The 24175-nt window shown below is 51.8% G+C and overlaps 3 protein-coding genes across 3 annotated transcripts; all 3 read left to right on the top strand.

Annotated features, from left to right (window-relative positions):
* Positions 1-11152: 11152 nt before the first annotated feature.
* BDP81DRAFT_311101 (impB/mucB/samB family protein) lies at positions 11153-13174 on the top strand (the record flags this gene model as incomplete). The annotated part of the gene is made up of 2 exons (XM_060583701.1): positions 11153-11370; positions 11422-13174. The coding sequence occupies 2 exons, from the start codon at positions 11153-11155 to the stop codon at positions 13172-13174; spliced, it is 1971 nt and encodes a 656-aa protein (XP_060449887.1).
* Positions 13175-16233: 3059 nt separating this feature from the next.
* On the top strand, positions 16234-16964 carry BDP81DRAFT_418489 (uncharacterized protein; the record flags this gene model as incomplete). Its single annotated transcript, XM_060589700.1, has 1 exon — positions 16234-16964. A coding segment is annotated over exon 1 (220 nt), but the record flags the coding sequence as incomplete, so codon positions are not given.
* Positions 16965-17683: 719 nt separating this feature from the next.
* On the top strand, positions 17684-18913 carry BDP81DRAFT_310796 (uncharacterized protein; the record flags this gene model as incomplete). The annotated part of the gene is made up of 3 exons (XM_060583670.1): positions 17684-17914; positions 17981-18653; positions 18711-18913. 3 exons carry the CDS (start codon positions 17684-17686, stop codon positions 18911-18913), a joined length of 1107 nt encoding a protein of 368 aa, XP_060449885.1.
* Positions 18914-24175: the final 5262 nt, after the last annotated feature.

Raw genomic sequence — 24175 nt, 5'->3', positions numbered from 1 at the left:
CTCACGACTCACAAGTCACAACAGCTCCCACGACAGGTAGGTATGGACTACGGATACCTACCCAAGGTGCCAAGTTCAACTTTCAACTGTCAATGTGGACCTTGCTTTTTTGGCCGTTAGCCTTGGACACCACGCTCACGAATCTCGCATCTTTTTGGCACGTCTTGAACCGGGGGGGGGGGTTGTCAGTTGCCAAAGTGGGCATGACCTTGGCCGCTTGAGATGACGACCACCTTTTCATACCTAGGAAGGTAGGTAGTTAGGTACGGATACCTAGTGATTCGCTTTCGCCCCCTTTGCGCGCTTTCTCCCACGGGCCAAGCTCTCAATCCCGTCACAGCCACAACTCAATCAAAAAACTCAGCTCCGTCATTACACCTCTAGTCCCTGATTTCTATCGGCGCTGCTGCCGACAGGCCCGCACCACACGCCCAACTCCGACCGATGCGATGCGAGTCGAAGCTGGATCACACACTCGTCACTGACTACACTATTGGATCTAGGGACGGCACGGCATGCGACGGTCAAGGAGCGATTTACGGCTCGCGCGCGCGCATGAATCGAAAGAAGAAGATTTCAAATGGCGTTGTGTGCGAGTGCGAGACTGGCTTTTTTTTGTTTTTTTCCTCCTAACCAATTGCTCAGAAAAACAATTCCTTATTTGAGAAAACAGAAAGAAAATCTACCAATCAGCGAGTCGGTGGCAGTTAGTTATGGTAATGAGATGAAAACGTCTCAAGTTTCTCCCGCAAGTAATCCAATTTAATTCGCCTCGGGATTACTTCAATTCGGCCAAATTCCTCTGCGCATTCCGCTTCGCTCCCTCTCTCGCTGCCTACTTACCTTCAGACTTCAATTGCTGGTTCGATAAATGTACTTAGCACGTGGTTTCTCTCTTCCCGAATTACCTACCCTACCTCGTCCGTACATACCTAGGGTAAGGTACTTCCCCTCTCCTTCCTCTTCCCGCTGTGCCGAGTGGCTGCAGAGGATCATGAATGATGACAGTGACGGGAAGGGCAAAGACAAGAAAGAACAAGAGCACGGACGCCGGGCTGGTCTCATCTGGGCAGGTATCTTCAAGTGGTCAAAGTTATGAACGCCTGTCGCTTACACGGGCGCTCTTTCCGGGTGTGTTTATGCATGGATTGTCCATCTGGTATGCCTTAGTCAGTCCCGTCAGAATCCTCTCCTCTAATACTCCGTACCTTAGGTAAGTATACGTACCAAGGCACCAAGGTAAGGTTCCCACGTTCCTCCCCATTTCGTTTCCGCGGACCGCAGAGACCCAGAGTTTCCAGAATCGCGAGAGCCAAGAAAAGGTGAACCTGATCCTCCCGCCTTCTCCCTCACCCCCCAGACCTCAATTCCCTACTCCGTACCCTTTCGCATTTACCTGCTGCTCGCCTGCACATGCAAACGTTGGCTCCACCGAACCGAACCCTCGCTTTATTACTTCGGTACGCCGCACTAGGCACAGCCCGTTCAAACGGACCCCGAACCTGACGCGCACGCCTTGCTGGAACACGACACGGGTCACCCTGGCCAACATCGTGTCTGCTGCTCTCAAGTCTCAACTCACATTTTTACGAATATCATCTTATCCGTATCTCCATCCCTTACGGCACTCCGGTCTCAACACTCTTCGAAGCTTATTAGTCGCATTATGGCACTATTCCCTTGCATCGGCTCCCCCTAACTACACTAGGTAAGCATTCTTGATACGTGATACCTTAGATCTTTCGTTGAGCCTCCGAGGATACGGATAAAGACTATGGTCTATGCAATAGATACGAGTATCGCACGATCAACATCTTCCCCATATTCCGTATACATTTTCTACTCTCGCATATTCTGTCGCCTAAGAATTGCTGCAACATTGGCCCAGCTAGTTTCAGGTCACGAACGATCAGCAAAGACCATTGCACATCCCGTCATCAGCCAGTCCTATTCTTAGTTCTGTACGAAGTACGGTTCCCCTTTATCGATTTGATCTTCCTGCTTCGTACTCCGTACTTTCGAATCAACGGCGAGTCAACAACAGCCACGCCCCGGTTCTTGACCGCATCAGGGGCTCGAATTGCATCCGCTTTCGCATATCTGCACTTGCATTTGCATCGGCATCGGCATGAGAGCCCCAGCAGCACCAAGCCCGGGCTCCGGGCTGGCATCTCAAATCCCTTGCGCCCAAGTTCCAATTGCCACGGTGCCACCTCACCCTGTCACCCCGTGTCCACTTCAACCCCCAAACTCTCAAGTCTGAAGCATGCAGAAAAGACTGCGGTGTGCTTCAGCTTCACAATGCCTGCGCCCATCTTCATGCTTGTGCGGCGGCACCTACCGAATGGCCTGGTCATTATCCAACTCTGCACAATCCAATCCGACTGCTACCTTCAACAGACGAAATGGCGTTCCATAATCCATCCAAGCTTCCGGTACGGAGTACGGATACCCTTTACCAGCACCACTGCGGCGGCAAGGCCATGTTCTGGACTATGCAGACCGGGGGGGACCGGCCCCAGGACCCTGGCAATGTTCAATTGTCAGCTGCACGCCGAAATCTCAATCGCTCCGCAAACTTGATTGCCGCCGTCCGTCACTCTTCCAAACCCGGCGCATTGCATTTTCGTCCGCACTGACGCGCCTGATCGCCTAATTACCACCCTGCTGTGCCTGCTTCCAGACCAGCTTGCCTCCTCGTTGGAAAGTCCATGGCAGTTGACCTGGGCCAAGCCAATATGACTGTTTGCGGCTCTACAAAGACATAGTTTCTTTGAGCTTTGCCGACAGCCCCAACAAGTTACAACCGGCAGTTGGACGTCGTTGCGTTCCAAAGGCTTGGGCCCTCGTGTCTCTCCGCCTGGCTTGACCGACCTACCGCGTTTAGTCATCGTTGGCCTTGTCTATCGATTTCATCTCCGCCATGCGTTACATTCTCTCCAGCCTCGCAGACTATCGTCTACTGCCCTTTGTGACCTAGGACAAACAACATCCCGGTCTGGGCTTGGCCAAGACTGTCGCGCCGCCCGCTATCTCAACAATCGCCCTCACTCGCCTCCTCCCGATTCAGCCCAGCTTGGCTGATGGCGGTTGACGGTTGGCGTCCGGAGCCTGCCTGGCCACCCCACGCCTCCGTGTCCGTGGGCTCTCCCGGGTCTCAGAACGCCCAGCGGCGCCTCCTCGCGCCGTCGTTTGCTTCTTCAGCCCGCCTGCTTCCAAATTTACCTCACGACCCAACCCCCGCGAACCAAACGGCCGACGCCTCGTTCTGGACACAATAGCATCAGTGCTTTCCAACCCCTGTCTGTCCGTCCGTTCAGGTCCATCCTCTCTTCGTCCCATCTCCCCCGGATCCCGAATGTGTGTTTCACACGGACGCCTAGTTGGGCTGGCAGCCCCCCCGTCCCAGCTTATTTCATGTTCTTCTGGTAGCATTGCTTATTCTTTACCCATGAGCTTCTCGATGCTGACGTGTCGGATCTGTCTTGCTACGTCGCAAGCCATATGCTCTCGTCTGATGAGCCTCACATCAAGAAAGTACGACGCTGAAAGCTGAACCCCTGAACCTGATCCCATAAGCACTCGCCTCCCTGAACCTCTCAGCTCGGCATCTAGTACTTTTGAGATTCACATTTCTTTTTTACTTTCGGAAGCTGCCTCGGGTTTTGCATGTCTCGACTTTTTCTTTCCTGACAGTGTCTCTCGTGCATAGATCCGCACCATCGGAAACCCGTAGAGAATGTGTTTCGCCTTTGATTGAGCTGCAGTCGACGCTGCAACATAGCCTCAGGGCTTGGCGGGCACTGTGCATCAAATGACAAAGAATGCAGATGGGAGAAACGTCATCGGGCCGCAGTTGTAGTGTAAACATGCACGCACCAGCTTGGGCCGAGAATTGCAGAAGACGCTCGCCGCCTCCCCGCACATGAGACCCCCCCTCCCACCCCCGAAGCTGAGTGCCGGGACGAGTCGTGCTCCGGCCGCGACGACAAACAGCACACGCATAACGTCGTCCCATGTCAAGCACCGGACGCCGACGTCCATCCGCATTTCCGATCTTCTTTCTTGAAACGTAAAACAGACTTTACGCCGAGAGAAGGGGGGGGGGGGGGGGGGGGGGTAAATCAGGCGACCATATATAGCTCCCGCGACTCTTCGCGTCTCGTTCTGCACCTATCCGGATTGCGCTGCCAACCAGCGCCCTTCCCGTGGCCTTGCTCCTGCATCGCATGGCTGTTTCACTTGCAGGCTTCCTTCGTTGAGTGTTTTCCTATATCCTTTGATATAGGCGACTTATCCCGCGCGGCCAAGGACATATTCCTCCCCGACTGGGACCAAGCTCTGGAGCCTGTACCACTTACACAGCAGAACGAGCAACTTCCTCTCAAGAGACGAGAATAATAGGGTGCTCCCCCCATGGAGCTTCTGCAGGTCGCCGAGCATCTATAGTAAGCAGACGTATGGATTTACCAACGCTACCCTGGTTTGTCAATGTTTGGTCTGATAGCGGCTGGCGCCTTTGTGAGGAAAGTTGTGGCCGGCACCAAACATCACTCAATTCGCAACCCGTCCTAGATACAGTCAATCTCTGCGGCCTGTCTTGGCGCTTGAAGTAGGATCATTCGTGGCCTTTCACAGGTGAATGGATTTGTATACGGACAGCCGCGTCGAATTCTGCCGCGGCTTATGACTTTTTCCCGTCTCGCATTTCCCTTTCCTCCTTACTTGGCAAGTTATCACGCACCAGCTCATCCATCACATCTCGGTAAATGAATATCATGGAATGCAGCAAACTTTTCGAGCCGCTGTTGCCGCTTCGTTGAGTAGTGTCCCAGAACCAAATAGCTCACGATAAACATTTGTTTCCTCGACTTAGAAGACCCAAGCCACACCTAGCCAAGTAAGGAAGGTAAGGGCACCCATGCACAGCAGACCTCAACAGAGTTCGTCTCAACTATCCAGTTCCCTCTCGGCCTGTTGTCTCCACCCCACTCTCTCTCTCTCTTCTCAAACAAGTAGTAATACCTTGAACTTGGAAGAGAGAGAAGGTTAAGGTGCTTACGATGGACACCCCTGAGCTGCGCCACGAAAGGGCTTCTTGCGAGGCTTTCTTTTCCCTTTCGTTTCTCGGTATCTAGGTGGCTTGGCACGTTTGTGAAGCTCATACTTGCGGATGAGGCAGTTCTCGCAATCGCCTTGCGACCAAGTCGGAGCCGAATGTCAGTTTCCGTCAGTTGTTCATTGTTTGCCTGTTTTGCTCGTCTCTTCTAAAGAATAGTACTAGGTTTAACTAGTTGCCGAGGTCCAAGAGGGTCCAAGGGGGATTCTAGCACACCCGGTAAAACATTCATAACACTAAATCAACTTGTTTTGCCCTCTACCCCTCTATGCTGAATGTTGCAAAACTCACTTTGTACGGATGGGGAAAGAATAATAACGTGGGAAACGTGTCGGAGAGTTTTTGTTGGTTGCTTTGCAGGGTGGGTTCATCTCGGGCGTGAGGCTCCGAGGAAACTTTGAACTCGGCCGATAACTGGGTACTACCTATTTGAGCAGGAGAAGGAAAAGCTTGCTCGAGCTTTGAGCTTGAGGATTTAGGGAGGGAGGGGGGTGGTGGTTTCCATCTCATCTCTTTTGTGCCGAGGCCCCTTCGAATCTGACCTCCATCTGGGGTTTTGCATCCTCCTCAGTTGCCGTACCTTGAATGATCGGTGTTGTTGTTTGCCGGTCCATTTTTGGTCAATGGATATCAGGCGTTGCGAGAACTGGGGGAATGATGGCTTTCGAGGCGGGAAGAGGCGTTGGATTTCGGCCATGTGATAAGATTGAGGGATGGTCTTGTTTGCAAGTCACGTCTGACTGTAGGTGGTATTAAGAGACCAGAGGTAACGAGGGGAGAGTTTTTATAACGATTATATAGGTATCTCGAGGCTTAAAGGGTACTGAAGATTGGAATAGTACTGAAGATCTAGTAGCTTTTTCGACACCGATTGTTTTCGATCTTGTCATTGGGTGGCTCGCTCTTGAAGTCCTGAAGCAGTGCCGGGACGAGACGCATGTTGCCCAAGTGTGATTCTGTCTCTTGCAATAGTTCAGAGCATCTGCTTCTCGATAAGCCACATTTCTTGGTGAACTAAACATGCGAATTTCCTGTCATCCATCTCACTCTGATGTATCTTGAGCCTATTGAGTGTTTGTAGTCAAGATGCCGCACTACTTCAGCCGAACGCAACAAGGCAACATAGGAATTGACAGCATGTTAAGAACCAAAGCCGAATCTGATGATCTGAAACTCGTTTCTCAGGCTTCTGGCATTGTAAGACTTGAAAGGTTGCCTGGTCGTTGAGGTGGCCATACTGCTCGGCACAAAACACCGCGAGATGTCCCCGTGACCGCTGTACTGTCAAAACGGCGGTGCCCACTCGGATGGTATCAAACAAAGCTACCAAAAAAAAAAAAAAAAAAAAAAAAGGTGTAAGGGTGTCAACGACATGGGGTTTCTCTTATTGATATGCTGGGTCCGGGTACGCAACTTGGAGCCAGTGGTTTGGAATCTTCAACGACGCACCGGGACGTCAACAGGTCTCGAACCAGTGGAAGTCAACAATTAAATGACGAACTAGGAAATATTTCTTTCTTCAGAAGACCAATATAGATCTCTTGTAATGTACGAATAGTGTTTATAAATCAGGTTCCCCCTTTCTGGAATCAGGCAAAGCTCCCTGTTGCTACACACTATTGCCAACTACACGAAGAACGTTGTCTCAAGTATTTACAACGAACAACCCCGTGAAAAGCAGGCCAGAACCCTTATTAAGGAGGCTAAATGTAGCTCTCTTCAGCAAGATCGCTTTGGGGAAACAAGATCATGAAGTCTCGGACTTTGGCATGGAAGGCTTCATGATCAACTTGGCATCATCAAATCACCACATACGACCATACCCATTGGAAAACTCGGGATCCCGTCCGCTCTCCCATAGATAAGCCAATGAGGGCCGGATTAGTAGTTGGGTCGGTGACGACCAGCGAATACCTGGTGTTGTATGTTTTTGACATTTTTGTGAAGCCATTGTGATTTGGCTGTGGCTGCTGGGGTGGGTGACGATGTTCTTGACGGCCGCACATCCATGGTGTTGTTCCTGATCTTCTGGCGTTGTTTCAGTAAAAGCCAAAGGCTAAAGGAGCTTGTGACTAGGAGGGGGTTGCAACGAGTAAGAAGCTATTCAAAATCTCGGGCTGTTGTCATCGGTGAAGAGAAGTTAATTTGATGAGAGGGAAATTGCTATTCTTCGTGTATCATGCCATATCCGTATCCGCGCCGAACTATGAAAACTCGATACTCCAGGCTGCCTGCCAATCTTCTGCTTCCCATGCTATTGCAGTTCTGTTATCCTGCATTCAAACGAAACCCATATCCCAATATCCTTGGCCCGACAGTGGGAAGCCACAATTCAATCTGGATCTGAGCAATCGTCACACTTGATGTGACTACAGAATGCCCCGTTGCACTTCATTCTGTCCTCGTTGTCTGTTCCGCATAGTTCGCTGTTGTTGTTCTCGCTACAGTCGCAGCACTTCCAAGATCCCTCGGGCATGGACTTTGTGCTATTGGGAGGGAGCTCCGACGTGTCGGAATCGTTGCCGTCGTCTGACCTAGGGCAGAGATGGTGAGTTAACGAGTGGGAGAAAAGGGCAGCTGGTTGGCTGGCTTACATATTGTATGATTTCAATGTTTTGGAAGGTACGAGAGCCACAAAGGTGCTTCAGGCACGCAGAGAATCCTGAACAAAACCTCTTCAAAGCTCACAGAGTATACCGGGTGTAGCTCAAGCGGAGTATGCAAGGCCAAGAATACGTGTATCGTGGGATATAGCTTGATGTCGAGGAATGAACTAAATCCTTGGAGTCAAGGAAGGTAGGAGAAGATGGATAGAGGAGAATGGTGATATCCTTCGACACACCCTGTGATCCATAGCAACAGGTCTTCAGACTCGTTTTATACAAGATTCGATTTCTACCCTATTTAGAGAAACATTGGAGGCGGACGCCTGCCTTCCGTATCTTCAGTACAAGCACTCCAGTTTCAGATGAGAGAATCGGTTTAGATTGCTTTGTGCAGGTCTATCCATGGCCGAGATCCTCGGACGTGGCTCAGAATGGCAATGATCCATCCTCCCCAAACGAAACGTACCTAGAAGAAGGGTCTTGGCCCCCGCTCGTGGCTCAGAGGCCGATGGGTGTGCTGGATCTTGCGTCAGTCGTTTCTCAACTAGCACAGCATAGGGCTCCGAGACCACCCCCACCCGCAAACCAGGAGAAGCCATCTCAGCTCCGAGGGGTTTCCAAAAAGAACCTAGCAATGAGTCGTTCCTGACTGGTTGTCTGTAGGTAAACATTGGTGAACATTCTTGGGCTGACGCCGGCGATGAGGTTACGCCTGCTACCCACCGCAATGTCTTGAGCCGCACGGGATGACCGAGCTCTTGGAACTAGTAACATGGGGGCCGATCCTACGGCGGCGGGATAGGAGGGGGTCGTGTAAGGTGAATTCCCGACTTCATCGTGCCGGTACTTGGTTTCTTGCAGCCAGTCATCTAACATACCGTGATACCGCGGGAAGAGGACGAGATCGGGAGCCGACCCCAAAGATGACCAAAGGACCGTTGATGTGGCTTACCCGTAAGGATAAGGCAACGCGGACAAGGCAACGCGGACGAGGCAACGCTAAAAAGGGGCCAGCCTTATGGCTCACCTCAAAGTTAGAGTTCAACGGAAGCAATCCTGATGTTCTGTTTGATCGGGTACCGAAGACACCTCGGCCAGCTTCCGTGCAGCTTTCGATCTATTCCACCACTCCCCTCTGCCGAAAGAGAGTGATGGGTTTTCATGTATGCCGCGCCGCTCGACCCGGTTGTCCGTCATGATCGAGATCCATGACATCCATCTCGTATCCATAGGGCTGAGGCGGGGTCAAGATGTTGACTTTGAGATACTAATGTTTATTAGCAACGACGACTCGTTCTGAGACCCTTCCTAGTCCGAATGGACTAGCTTTGCGAAATACAGCGCCTTGTTCGAACCCCAGACAAGCCACTCCGTGAATTTTGCAGTGAATAGCGACTCTAACATTCCAACCAAATGGTGGACCGCACAAGGTGAGTTTCAGGTCGACCGGGTGCCTGATGGTATTAGCAAGACTCGCCGAAAGATGCCTTGTATCATTTCGACGGTTCCTGTGCAACCAAGCCTCCTACGAACGGCGGTGGTCAACGGAGTCACGGGAACCCAGGTTCACACGATGAACTCCCGATCCGAACTACCAGATGGATCGATGCCTAGCTGATTCGTCTGAAGGGTGGTAACCGTCATAGGATTACGTAGAGCGTGGGGTTGCATATGGAGTCGAACTTGTGTCTTATCTTCCGTTAGTCGTCGTGGGATGCCGTGCCCTGTGGTCGGCGACAGCGAGGCTTTGCGGCCGGCACGGTGTGATAACCAGTCTCCGGGCGGAGTCGAAATAATGCACAAGGAGATATGCAGCCTGATCTTTCTCTTCTCGTCAGATTGGCTGATTAAACGCTAGGGCAGCATACGCGGCATGCAGTCTGCGAACCGGAGGACGATTCTGTCTTCCTGGAATCTGCCAGGCTAGTGAGAAGATGTGACGTCTTGATGGGGGAGGTATGTCTTGAAGCTTATTGCAATAAAAAATTAAGTGGGGAAAGCATATTGGATATCCTCCAGTGACTGCAGTACCCTGAGTTCTGTACCACCTGCTTCTTTGGACACGCAATGTGCGAAAGAGCAACTCGTAGCCTGCTGCTGATAGCATTGGGGGTGGTAAGAGAACGATGTAGACGCGGCAGGCTCGTTGAACTCTCCAACTCAGACCGATTCGGCTATGGTAGGCCAGGAACAGGATATTGTCGGCTTGGAAACTGAGACAGAGGATGAAAGATACAAGAGAACTTGATTCACTCAGTCGCTCAGCTCGAGGGTATTTGAGAGGCTTCTAAGCTCGGCGCGCTCTAATTATGATCTTGCTGTCTCGTGTTGCCTTGACGGCTGTTGCCTGATGGGCGCCTTTCTCATAGACTTGTGAGGGGCTGGAAAGGCGGGCAAAGTACGGAGTACTAAGGTTAGAAATGTCTTGAAACGTATTTCTTGGCACGGCCGAGGCTGCGTCTTCCAAGAGCTGACATACGACACACCATCGTGAAGGTTGCAGCCGTGTGAACGTACCGCTAAGGACCGGTTCTGACATCAAGAGAGGGCGAGGATAGTTAATGTTCACATGTGAAGATTTGTATCGGCGTGTTCGGATTACAATATAGATATAGGGTGCCTTCGAAGAAGGCTGAAGAAGGATGCGGAGGCGATTCATACAGGGAACTATCAAGACCTATGTTCCTCTTGAGCCTGATGATACCTGATAACGGGAATAAATACGCGGAAGAATGATGCAGCATCACGGCGTAGCAATTTCCTCGATGGCGACTCGCGAGAGGACGAAGTAGGACTGTTAAGGGCTCCCGATGAGTTCGTGCAAGATGAGCTATTGTTCTCATTAACGACGAAGAGAATAGAGTACTTGACATTTCGATAAGTTCATGTTGTAAAGCAGCCGGAGATTCACTCATCGGAAGATTAGATTGAGATGCAATGAAGCCTTTCCTCTTTGAATGGGAGCAATATCGTTGCAAGAGCTTGAAGCACGAGTACTGCGAGGACGTCTGCTTGTCATCGTTGGCTAAAAAGTGGACCCGGAAAGTGATACTAACCACTTAGGTTCGCGGCAAATCCTTACCGGTGTACGGAGTACGTACCTATCTTTGATGGACACTAAATGGCAGGCGCGTTTGCAGGCGCGTTTCCCTCAACTACCTGCCAACTGCTGCGTATAAGAATTAACCGTGCAACAACACATCACATCTCCTCGATTCCAGATAAGCGGCTACTCTAAAATTCACCCGTGGAACGACTTGGGAAGGATCGAAACTGGACAAGAAGGGAAAGCCTTTCCGCCGGCCTTGCCGTCAAAACCTTTCGGTCCATGTCGGTCTGAGGAATACGCCGTTGAGATTCCGGCAAGCGAGCAGGGGACCTCACGACGCCGACCGGCACTTCGGCGCAACCCAGCCGACGTGGTGTCATGTCGTCCTCACAACCCTTTCGGGAATCATCCCCTATCCCCGGCATCGACAGACGCAAATCTCAGTTCACCTTCAAACATTTGTCCCAACTAGCGACTTACAATACATCGTGCCCCTTACGAGTTATAGCCCACATTGACCTAGATGCTTTCTATGCACAATGCGAGATGGTTCGCTTGGGCGTGCCCAAGGACCAGCCTCTGGCCGTCCAGCAATGGTACGTGGCCTTTTCGTCTCATCGTTCTATCAACTACTTAACAAACTCAAGGCAAGGCTTGATTGCTGTCAACTATCCAGCACGTGAGCACGGCATCGGTCGTCATTGCACTTTGACGGATGCGAAGAAGTTGTGCCCTACCCTGGTTGCCCAGCATGTAGCAACTTGGCGAGAAGGCGACGACAAATGGGCATATCGCGATGATGCCGCTGCCAACATCCAGAGCGACAAAGTCTCGCTCGATCCGTACCGTCTTCAATGCAGAAAGATTTTGGCAATCATCAAGGAAAGCTTGCCCGCGGATCAGCAAAAGGTTGAAAAGGCCAGCATAGACGAGGTTTTTCTTGACCTCTCCGCACAGGTCCATGCAGTTCTCCTGGAACGCTTCCCCGAGTTGAGAAACCCACCGCCTTACGACGATCCGACGGAGAATCTTCCCGCCCCGTCCGTAGCAGCCCTGGATTGGCAAGCGGATGCCCTCATCGACCTGAATGAGGAGGAGGAGTCCGTGGATCCGGACTGGGACGACGTGGCGATCCTTATTGGGTCTGAGATTGTCCGCGATGTCCGACGACAGATCCTGGAGAAGTTACACTACACATGCTCCGGAGGTATTGCCAAAAATAAGCTGTTGAGCAAGTTGGGCTCCGGCCACAAGAAGCCCAACCAACAGACCGTCATTCGAAACCGAGCCGTAGCCCAATTCTTGTCAGGCTTCAAATTCACCAGGATACGCAATCTCGGGGGGAAGCTTGGCGAAACGGTGGTATCAACCTTTAACACTGATGTCGTCGACGAACTACTGGCCATCCCTCTGGACCAGATGAAAGCAAAACTAGGCCAGGACACCGGAAGCTGGGTTTTCAATACTATTCGTGGCATCGACACTAGTGATGTCAACTCCCGCACACAAATCAAGTCGATGCTATCGGCAAAATCGTTCCGGCCCTACATCAACACCCCGGAACAAGCCCATCGGTGGCTGAGGATCTTTGCCGCCGACATCTTCGCTCGCTTGGTTGAAGAGGGCGTTTTGGAGAACAGGCGCAGGCCGAGAACAATAAACTTGCACCACCGGCATGGCGGCCAGATGAAATCACGCCAAGGCCCAATACCTCAGGGCAAGGCGCTAGATGAGCAAGCCTTATTCGAACTTGCAAAGACCCTCTTGAACCAAATAATAGGGGAAGGCAACGTTTGGCCATGTGCCAACCTCAGCTTAAGTGTGGGCGGCTTCGAGGACGGCATCACAGGCAACATGGGCATTGGCGCTTTCTTGGTGAAAGGAGAAGAAGCCCAGTTACTAAGGCAGAGCACCCGCGAAGCAAGTGACCTGTCCAATCCTGAAGAAAAGCCGCCAAAGAAACGTCGGACGGAGGCAGGGGCGATCCATCGCTTCTTCACACGCAACGTTTCTGCTGACGAGGAACTGCCGTCCGACGGTGCATTCGCGACGAACGATATCAAACCCCGAGAAGAGACTAAGTCAGGTGAGCCTTCCACGGCTATCCCAGGTACGATTCTGGCGCACGAGGACGGCAACGGCGGCTTTCATCAGGTGCCAATCACGGCCCTCGTGTGCTCGCGGTGCAACACGGGGTTTGAAACGCCAGAAGAGCACCAGAGCCATGAGGATTGGCATTTTGCCAAAGATCTACAAGACCAAGAACGTGGCAAGCCCACACTTGCTCAGCATCCGTCTGCCACCCGCAGCTCCGGCCCAAAGACTCCAGGTACTTCGGCCAAGCGGGGGGGCCGCGGCGGCAAGCTCGAGCAGGGACAGAGCAGACTGAAGTTTGGATGAATCCTGATGATATGCCCGTCTCTACCAGCATCACGCCAAAAGTTTGTCGAGCGGGTCCTGCCGCCTGATACGCGACGAGACTTGGAAGTTGGTAAACTTTGACGCCCTGAGACCTGGTCCAAGGGTCACCGCAGTACAGGAGATTGACGGCGAAGCCCCCGACGAACCTGAGGAATGATCACTAATGGGCGTTTTCTTTCCAAATTTCAGCTTCACCGAGCGAATGATGAGGCGAGTCTTACACAAGGGTACCCACAGGGCAGGGACGACATGACTTCGGGGCCTGGTCTGGCTATCTGTTGTTGCCCAGTTGGGCACTCGGTATAACAACTTGGGAAGCAATCCTGTCTCACAGTAGACACAGTCGCGGCCCTGGGCGTTGCTTCCGGCCTTGCGCCGGGTTGCAGTCTATCGGAGGACGTGGTTATATGAGACATGAGGACGGATCAACTTGGCGAACCACAACGGCCTGACGGGACAGGGACATACATGCGGTTGAGCGTCTCCGCAGGCGCAAGCGACGAGTTGGATGGCTACATGTGGATCGAAACTACCCGCAAGTGTCGTCATTCCAATTCCCGCCTGCAGCCTTCCGCGACATATCCGGTTCCTCACGGCCCACGGGTTAAACCAATATTGGGAGCGTCAGGGGCAACGAGGCCGGCGAGTAAGGCTTCGGACACACGATTCACGAACTTGAATATGACCTCTTGAATAAGAAATCGGCACTCAACACGCTTGTGCTCTGGATGGAAGAGACCGGTGCACACTAGATCCCTGATTGAGGCCGGTTCCGTGATACTGTTGGATCGAGGTTTACGCATCGTTTTGGTTGCGTCTGGATTGACACAATCCGGATGACGTCTGCAAGTGATTGGTTGCTAATTAGGCATCTTTGGGCCAATGTGGGTTGGGCCACATTTTTGGCGCGAGGCATTGATACCCAACGTTGCCAACCACCACCTGGCCCCGACGCACCGTTACCAAATTCCCGACTAGTAACACTACTCTATATCCGTATCCGTACCAACCACACAAATCAGCGTTTGCGGGAAAAAAAAGCACGCACTCGCCTTGTCTTGAGCCGTGGACTATCGCGGACAGAATGGAGACTGGGAGAGGAAAAGAGACGGGGCATTCCCGGCAGTCGGAAGCGATAGGCCACCGCTTCGCAGCGATGCAAAGGGGCCACATCGCCGACCCCGAGTGGGTTCGCAGCAACGGCGAAGTCAATTTTTGATGAGGACACCGCCAGCAACCGCCGGACGATAAAGAGACAGGGCAAGCAACGGGGAGCTGCGCCGTCAAGTTGCGAAATGGCCGGCAGTGGAGGGCAAGGGTCCCAGGAAACGAACGTCCGTCGTCCCACGCTCCACAGCCACGGGGGTTTGATAGAAGTCGGCCGGGGAGCGGATGTCAGGACTGTCATTGAGGACGTGCTTCGAACAACTAGTTTTTGCGCCCTCAAAAGCCCGCCGGTTGGTCGCCGTCCGAGGCTGGGATATCCCGTCCTAGTAGGGTACCAACAGCTCGGTCAGTCAGACTTGAGGAAATTGAAAGGGACTGGAAGAAAAAAGTAAAAGACCCAGGCTTGCATCATCTAACCATTTTTGCGTCTAGCAAACTGACATAGGCAACGAGGCCATCGGGGGCTGGGGTTTGGCAAATGAAGTCGGCAAGAAAATGCAACTTTCAATACTGGCTCACGCGCTTGGTTCTCAAGTGCGCAGACTATGCGTGCACTTACCGACTGTGGCATGCCGTTGTCACTTACTTCTTTGCAGAATAAATTAGCTTTTGAAGTGCGAACGTTTCCCAGCTTGTTCAACGGGGATCGACACGGATTGCAATGTCAATGTGATCTCCCGTAGCATCCTATCCGCCTATTCCAAAGTTACACAGACACAGAGAGTACATACTTCTTCATTAGCCTCGGCAATCAGACTGCCGCTCAAGCAAATGGCCTAGCGGATGTTGAAAAGCGCCACTACGCCAAAGTAGTTAAACGTCTTCTCGATACATCCTTGACAAGGACAGCCCAAAACGCCATAGAACGACGGTCTAGAAGGGACTACCCATGAGCCACATCTTCTCCAAACTACTTCATCCCAAGCCCATGAATGCACTTCAGCCTCAGCTACACCAAATTCTCAAACAAGAATACTTGGGGCGGAAGGTCTGGATCCTTTTCGAACCCCCTATGAGGCACGCAACAGCACCGGACCTGACGATACCCGGACCTGGGAGAGGTGTCGGGCTCTATCACGGGCAACGGCGCATCTCACTTAGGGCGAAGACACCCTAAGGGACGGCTACAGACCACGAGAATTTACTTTGAGCTGTTGACGATCTTCTCGCGGTTTCGGCTCAACAGCGTCTCCCGCACACAAGTCTCTCTCGATTGAACCTCGAAATGCCTTGTCGCATTGGATGAGTTTCGACTTTTGGGGGGCGGAGGCAGGGACAAATAATACACGCACCATGGAGCCAAGCCCCCCGGTGCGACGAGATTCGAGCCTGTTGTGCTCCGTAACATGAAGGACAAACCTTCGCATTGGATCTCACCATAGCTCGCTATCATGCCGTCTGTCTCATCTCTACCCGTTTGGAGCTTGACACGACAGTGAGCCACATATAACGAGCGCTTGGCTGCTGCATCTTTCTGGCTGGGTAAATCAGTTACTGGTCAGCTTGAGAGCACGTACCAAGTTGGCCCGCCTCAGTTGCCTTTCGTTCGCCTTACGTGCGCCTATTTGTACAGCAACGAGGACAAAATGCAGGCAGAGGGCAGGCCTCAATATCCCAACGAATACCAACTCTGTGTACGGATACCAATAGGTGTGTGAGTGCGTGTGCGCCAACAGCCCTCGCATGTTTGCTTCTTCCCACAGACGCACATCCTGTACCTATCCAGACGTACTCACGCACGTCACCGTGGATGTCGGCTCAACGCTGTCCTAGGTGGTGGTCGTGCTGCGCGCTAAAACGGAACATCGAAAGCCCCGGACGGGACGACGTTTCCTGGGGCGCCCTGGACTTCCGTGAGTAAGATTTTTGTTGTTCAGAGTGCGCGCACGACGCAGGGAAGTTCCTCGGTATCCCTTTTGGGCTGCGCGACAAGTCAACCCAACCTCCCAACCTCTCATGAGCTGCAAGCCTGCACCTCATCCCGTCTCCATCCACTCAGAGCGGCCGCCACCCATTCTTCCCTGCTGCCGCCCAACCGCTCTCCGCCTCTCTGTCAATCTGTATCCGTACGGAGCATTTGTACCAGGTTTCTGCTTTTTGCTTTCCGTCCCGCCAGGTGGCTTTTACCGCCTCTGCTGGCTGGTCAGGTTTTCGCTGCGTATCCATCCGTACCTAGACTGAGGCTGGGAGGTATCCGTACTGGAGGTACAGCTCGAGATGTACAACTAGATACCTCTCATCCTCCCGCCGTCCGTCTTCCTCTCGGGAACTAGGCGGCGCAAGCTGGGCTAAGCAGGCTCTCATCGCTTGGCCAGCAAGAGGCTAGACTTGGGCCACACCATAGACGCAACACAACCCACCACTAGGCCACCCCGTCCTCGTACACTAAGGGGATCCAGTGGCATATTGGCCAGGTTGCCAGGGTTTGCGTAGAGCGCGAGGGAAAATCCGCACGGGACTGTCAGCCAACAACGTGGTGCCAGCACGCCCTGTGGTTTCCTTGTCTGGTCGGTCCCGAGCCTTCTCTACTGGATGGACGGAGCAGAAGGAGAAGGCCTCCCATCCTACCTCATCGTCTCACGGGGTGTGAGGAAGCGAGATGGAAGTAGAGAGAGAGAGAGAGAGAGAGAGAGAGAGAGAGAGAGAGAGAGGGAGACAAGCCATACACAATACACAGTAGAGGCAGAGGGTGTGGGTGTCGTGTGAGTGTAGTCCATAGGCTTAGGTCATTCGAATTGCCTACCTGAGGCTACCTTACCTTACCTTACCTTACATAGGTACGTTCACGGTTCAGGTCGCTACCACCAACAGCAGTGAGGTAAGGTAAGGTACAAGGGCAGTACTCGATACCAAGTACACCTCACGCCTCAACGGCTCAGAACCGCAGTAAAAAAGGGAGGACGAGGGGTGTTGGTGACCAGTCACAGGCTGGCCTCACTGACCACACTTGGTCACTGGACGCAGAACCCAGTGGTTGACTGGTCCACGTCGGTGACTTCACTTACCGCTGCCCGCTAGGTCCCGGTTTTTCCTACCAGAAGCCCCCACCCCCAAGAGAAGAGCCAGACTCTGGCCTGTTCCTTTTCTGCGCCCACCACCCACTCCCTGCCCGCTTTTGCCTTCCCATTCTTCCTCTTTTTCTTCCCGCCATCTTGACAATCCCATTTCTTGCTTTCCTCCCCTCCTCCTCCTTCTCTTTTTTTCCTGCCTCTTGCTCTCTCTCTCTCTCTCTCACCTTCACGTCGCCTCGCCTCGCTCGACCCTTCCTCTCGACCGGTTATCCTCCTCCTACTCAGACCACCCCCGCTTTCAACCGTCAACATGTCGCGATCCTCCCGTGGCCCCCCTCCGTCGGCTTCGTCTGCCGCTCAGAGCGGACGCTCTAACGAGTACTTCGTTCCGAGAGATGGAATTGATCGCGAGGTCATCACCGCCGATATTTGCCGCTACCTCGGCAACGACGCCCTCGTGCGCCCGGGTCACTACGAGAACCCCCAGACCGGACAAGTCTCCCAGGGTTACTACATCACCGCCTACCGAAACCTAACAACAGTGAGTGGCTTTGGTCCGCTGTCGTCGCGCTTCTCCGACCATCATACTGATATATCGCCTCCGTAGGCCATGATCGACGACTTGAAGGCCGATTCTGCGCGATGGGAGGCAGAGAGGCGGCAACAGGCCGCCCGGAACAGTTCAGGAGGTACATTTGCCTCAATAGACGCGACGGCTCTGTTGTCGAGACGTTCTAACTCCCCTACAGCAGGGTACCGCCAGTCGGAGACTCACTCCGCACGCCAACACTATGGTCCCACGGATTCCACTGGCTACCCGGACGTAGGACGTGATTCCTATGAAAGCACCCCTAGGTACCCCGGATCTCAAGCCCCAGGATACTCAGGGAACTCTGCCCAGGGCTATTCTGGATCTACCCCTTCCTACCAACAGCAGCCTCCTTCTTCTTACTCAAGTGGTGGGTATCCCTACTCTGGACAGCCGGACCCAAGAGCCGACCCCAGATACGCTGGACAAGGTCAAATGGGACAAGGATACGGTGAACCCCCGTACATTGCCACGGCCGCAAACATGGCGGCGCGAAGCAACTACCCCGCCGACCCCTACGGCGCAGGACAGCCCTCTCGGACTCCTACATCGATGGCACCTCCTCAAGGAGGCCCGGCTTACCCTTCCGGATCACAGGTTCCGGCAGGATATCCCACAGGTTACTACCCGCCCTCGACATCGGCCTCGTACGGTTCCACACCGGTGGCTTCTGATCCGTTGTACGGACGCGGTGCGTATACAGCTTTGTACCCCGACCCTACCTTTTCGACCTAATCTAATTATGTAGCGTCCCCAGCAGGTGGTGTTGCTCACCCGTCTCTCTCTGGCCAAGGATCACAGTATGATAAGCCCCCTGCACCCCGTGGTTCTGCTCCTCCTTCGAGTTCCAAAGCTCAGACGACAAGTAGTGGATCATCGCACTCCCGCCGCATCGAACGGGATTCCGACAGGCATCACCAATCCGACCGCCATCGCCCCCCGCGTCGCTAATACGTTACCTTCACTGGAATTTACTGTAGCCACTCCGACTGCACAGGACGCCCGTCCTGTGAGTCGCTGTCATGAACTTGATCCTAATGATCTCAGGTCTTGGACCCGTTTCCGGTGTCGGCTTCCTTATCATTTGTTTCTCCTGGATAGACCCTTTTCCTGGACTCGAGGTGTGGTATCCACCTCGTGAGTTGCAAGTATGCATCTCGCACTCTCTCCGTTGTCTGGCTTTGCTGGCGTTTTGGCTCTGCGCGGCCTCGGAGCTTCCCTGGCTCTACATACATTCCTGGACCGTTACGTCTCGAGTTCTATTACATCCTGCTCGGATCTCACCTGGACTTGACCTGGATTTCACCAAGAATGGATTCTGCCGCGCATACCCCTGGACGTTTTACGACTGCATATATGGATGGGCTTACGATTTTTGCTATTCGATCAACCTTTTCTTTTCAGCAACTATGACTTGCTACCTACCACGTGTTTATGGCCCGGAACCCAGGAACGGAAAAGGACGTACTTTCTTGAACCGAGTCGACTTTGACGACTCAAACGGACCACCTTGCTGTCTGGAGCCGTCCTGACGGTGGATGTAATGTCATTTTACTCTTCTCCTGGTCTGGGTTTCATTCTTCCTACTTGGACTTTCGGAGTTCGGGGTCATCATGGTGTTTCCTTATAGAATGGGTGACGACGGCATCTGGACAGCAAGGTGGAGTTCACGGACTGCGCTTTTTTGAACAACCTCGAAAGGACACTCTTGCAACTTCCCTCATAGGGATCTGGGACACTCGTGATTGAGGACTCTCATTTACCTAACGTCACAGCCATCCAACCGGACTTGTTGCAACGCAAACTACTCCCCCACTGGAAAGAAACTACTGGCCATTTGCAAACCTGGATCTGCTCTAAAGCACTCGCACCGCACCAAGGACTTCATTCCACATTTTGGAGATGCCGGATCAAAGCTTCATGGACCAGCCTGTGGCAGTACCACCCATCGGACAGTGGCCGTGGACAAGAAAGGCCTTGACCCCCACAACCGAGACTCCCAAACCCTTTTGGATCTCGCGTCAGCTCATTGAGCTCAAACAAGAAATTACTGGGAGGAGATACATCTCCAACGTGGGTGAGTTCTACGTGGTCTGGCCTGCCCACCGTACCGATACAACGGTCAAGATATTCCATCGATCATGAGAGGCCGTTGCCGGTCAATATACCTTGGCACCAGACAACATCCGTTGCTTTTTGGATGCATGTTGCGATCATCAATGCAGCCTGCCATGGGACACGAGTCTGGCGGTTCATGGTACCATTACCCACTGTGACCTGAAAATGAGGCATGGTGAGGTTCACTAGCGCCAGGCTAGGCACATGATACAAAAGACTCAGCCCTACTCTCTTGGACTACTTTCCCTGGATTGCGGCTGCCCAGCCTTGTGGAATACTTCCTGGATCTCGTGGAGCCTTCCCGGCAGCTCTTCCGGAACAGCTCGTTAGTCACCACTATTTCTATTCGTTGTGTTTTCTTCGCATCGTGGAACCATATCTATCCAAGCCGGGACATCGAACGCGGGAACTAACACGCTCGTCGCAGGCCACTTCACAGGGAACAAGCACACAAAGTTATGGCCAGGATGGATGTAGTGGCTCAATTGAGCGGACTTGATGTATTGCATATATCGGCGATTGTTTATGTTTGGACCTTTCTGGACAGTTTTGGAGTTGTGGTGACATTTACCGGATTTATCTTATGCGTTTTTATCGATGTATCTGGCGTTTGGGCATAGGGTAACCAGCGGTTATCGGCTATTGAATGATGACTAAGTCTCTGTAATGAATTGAACGTTTCTGGATTCTCTCTGATCCGTCATACCTACCATGGTCATTTTCTCGTCATTAGTCACCTTGTAGACGCGTCTTGATACTCTGCAGGTCGCATCTGGACAGCCTTGCCTAGCATCACCCCAGTCCTGGGTGATGTCACCCTGCCCACCCTCCCTCTCTCCCTCCCCCCTCGACGATGTAAGGTTCGTTCATCGCCACTGCTGACGAGATGTGTGTTGCTCGTGTCGTGTGCGTGGTCTGAAGCTTAAGCGTCAGGCACCTACCCACCCATCCATCCTCTTGGGACCGATTTGATTTTCATGTCGGGGAAAAAGGATTGGGTGAATGGCGCGGAGGGGGGCCCCTCTGGTGATAGAGTTTGGACTGGGATGGGGTGTATCCAGGGAGAAGGTTTGTGAGTTGATTGGGGGTTTCGACGTGGTGGCAGTTGGTGAGGTAGTCGTACAGACGTGGAGAGAGATCTTGACATGGACATTGAGCGGGTTGCTTGGGTTTCTGTGGTCGTCTTGGATGGGTTTAGTGGTTCATTTGTTGTGTGTGGATGTATATCATATTGTATGTTTTGACCACTATTCAACTGATGGATGTTGGGATGTACGAACAACATGGTGAGGCCAGGTTCGACGCCATGGGGAGGGTATGCTGGACATTAAATGGGTTTCCTTTGGGAGTGTTCATTGCCTTTTTGTTGGTGGGTAGCGAGGATGAAGAAAGATGAGAAGCAGATGAACTGTTGCCGTTCTGACCCCCGGGTCTGAATTTCCCCCCCAAGGTCTGAACTCCAGATCTGGGGAGGAGAATCCGGTTCATTGCCCTGCCAAGATTGATCGGATCGAGGCCTGGTGTTTTTCTTTGCCACCGTTCTCTCTGTTTACGCATGTTGATAAAGTTTATCTCTGGAGGAGCACAACCCCAATTCTTCTCCATGGTGTTTGCCATGACTTGTTCATTCCCTCATCCCATTTTCCGCATGCTGTTTAGCGGAGATTCGGCACCACCTCCTTTTTGAATATGTTTTGAAAGGACAGATATATAGGATGAAATTTAGGGATGGACTAGGGATGATGGGCATAGCAGCTGGGTTCCTGAGGTACATCAAGGGGAGATATTCACGTATCTTGTGAAGGATGAGAAGGTATCATGGTGACTTTGAGAATCTGATGGTTTACCTCGAAAGCAGGTGCCAATAATTAGTAGATGCTATGAGTGCGTTATCAAATGTTTAAAGCCATGCGGCCGAAGAGTGGCTGGCCTCTATTAATGTAGCCTTCAGAAGGGACATGTGTAGGCGTAGTGATGCTCTAGTGAAGTTGCTGATCATCCTGCTGTTGCCGGGGGGAGCGTATCTCTATGCGATCTGGCATAGAGGAGAAGGGGGACCATCGGTGCCGATTTCCGAGCGCAATCGATTCATGCTTAACTACGGTGGGATGGAGGAGGAGGAGGCTCTCACGTAGTACCTAGGGGTTCTTGACGTTGAAATTTGAAAGTTACGGCGATGAACCTTGTTCCTGGAGGCTTAGAAGGGAAAAGGGGTCGAATGGATATTGATCAGCTTTTTCTTTCCTTTCACTTTAGAGATCAACCTGAGATCTTGCCGGCAATGACCTTGGAGTTACCGGCTCTTGGAATCGTCATCCATTGAATACTGACTTACTATATGTAGTCTTGTCTGAAAAATGAACAGTATAGTATGGACGTAGCAGAGCCCAGGAAGTGGGATGAAGCAACATTTTGCATCCCAGATACAGACAAAGGCTTAATGGATAAGGAAGCTAAACAGTTGTATAGATCATGGGGCACGATGGAGAGCTTTGTTGTTGAAGCGCATAAGAATCGGGGGACATTTGAGGTTGAGGTCGGGTTTTGATGGAGGCGGACTCGCACCCCGAGACTCCCGGCGTTTTTTTGCGGGGCGGCGCGCATGCCAAAAGAGAAGGGATCGTGGCCTTATCTCGAATTACCATCTAGACGCGGTTGACGCCAATGAAAACCACATCATTTTTTCAACAGTTCTTACTTGGAGTCACGGTGTATAGGGGCAAATAGACAAAGGAGCAAAGAGAAAAAAAAAAAAAAAAAAGGAGATTTGGTAGAGTTTGCGGACCAGCATAAAGGGGCTTGTTGACCTCACCTGAATACGGAAAGGACTCGAGCGATCAATGAAAATGGAACGGGCGAAGGTGAAAAGGTACCGGTAGGGTTTTTGATATGGAGCTTTCTCCCGGCGATTGCGCTCCGGTGAAGTGGGAACTTAGCCCACACCGAGGACGGGGTGACCAGGCCAGTTGACACGGGGATTTGCTATGGAGGGGTCAAAGACGGGCCCCCCTGGGGAAATTTCGGTTCATCAAGGCTGAGGACTTGGAGATTCACGGGTACAAGCGGAAGTCTGGACATATATGTGTCATACCAGAGAGCGTCTCAAAGTCTGCTGTTATCCACGTCTGCCATAGAGTTGAATCTGAGTTGACAGGAATGATGGTGGCAGACTGCCCTGGGGATGGGATTGAGGGGGAGGGGGGGGAAAACGAGGGACGACGGGGACGAGGAGGGGTCTGGAAGGCGCCGACCTACCCTTTGGGTTGACAGGCACGACAGGCACGACAGGCACCCACGCGGTTTGCAAAAAAAAAAAAAAGACGTTTACCTGATTTCCCCCGTACTAACTACCCTCTTTTTACTTACCTATACTTAACTAATCTTTTTTTAAACCTATTAATTTTATACTTTTTAACTGGTTTTTCTAAGAATTATGAATAATTTAAAATGTCTTAACTAAGTTTTAGAATTTTAGTAAATATTCTAAGTATTTAGATCTTTTCTTTTCTTAAGAATTCTTAATAATTATTTAATAAATATATATAATATTGTTCTCATCAAGTTAAAAGCGAGGTTAAAGAGCTCATAAAAGACATATATTTATAGCTCCTATAATTAGTAATGAATTAATAAATAAAATTGATATCTGTATAATTATTAAAAATAATTAATCTTAAGAGAAAAATCATAAGATAATAGATAAACATTATATAGTTAACTATATATATTTATTAAATATAATAAAATTAATTAGAATTATGTTAATTATTATTTATGAAAGTGGTATAATTCGATAGTTGATGGTGGGTAAATTAAGGTGTGCGTCTTTTTTTGTAAACCGCGTGGCACCGTGGGACGGGCGGTGAAAAAAAAACCCCCCAGCAGGTGCAGGGGGGGGCTTCTGTCGGTAGTGGGGTTCCTGACAATGGCCGGGGCAAAAGATGAACCAATAACAAGACTGCATTGACGCCTCTGGCTGCCCTGATGCCATACCGCTTTCAGGGCGAGTGGAGGCGGTGGGCGGCGCACTTTTGCGTTTGCTTGCCTTTTGCTTCCTTTTCTGCCGACAAAAAAAAAAACATTGTTCGTTGCCAG

The sequence above is a fragment of the Colletotrichum phormii genome (assembly GCF_030913505.1).
Source record: "Colletotrichum phormii strain CBS 102054 chromosome Unknown BDP81scaffold_3, whole genome shotgun sequence".
Classification (NCBI taxonomy): domain Eukaryota; kingdom Fungi; phylum Ascomycota; class Sordariomycetes; order Glomerellales; family Glomerellaceae; genus Colletotrichum; species Colletotrichum phormii.
Note: the sequence above shows the minus strand (reverse complement) of the source record. Positions and strands in the feature narration are given on the sequence as shown.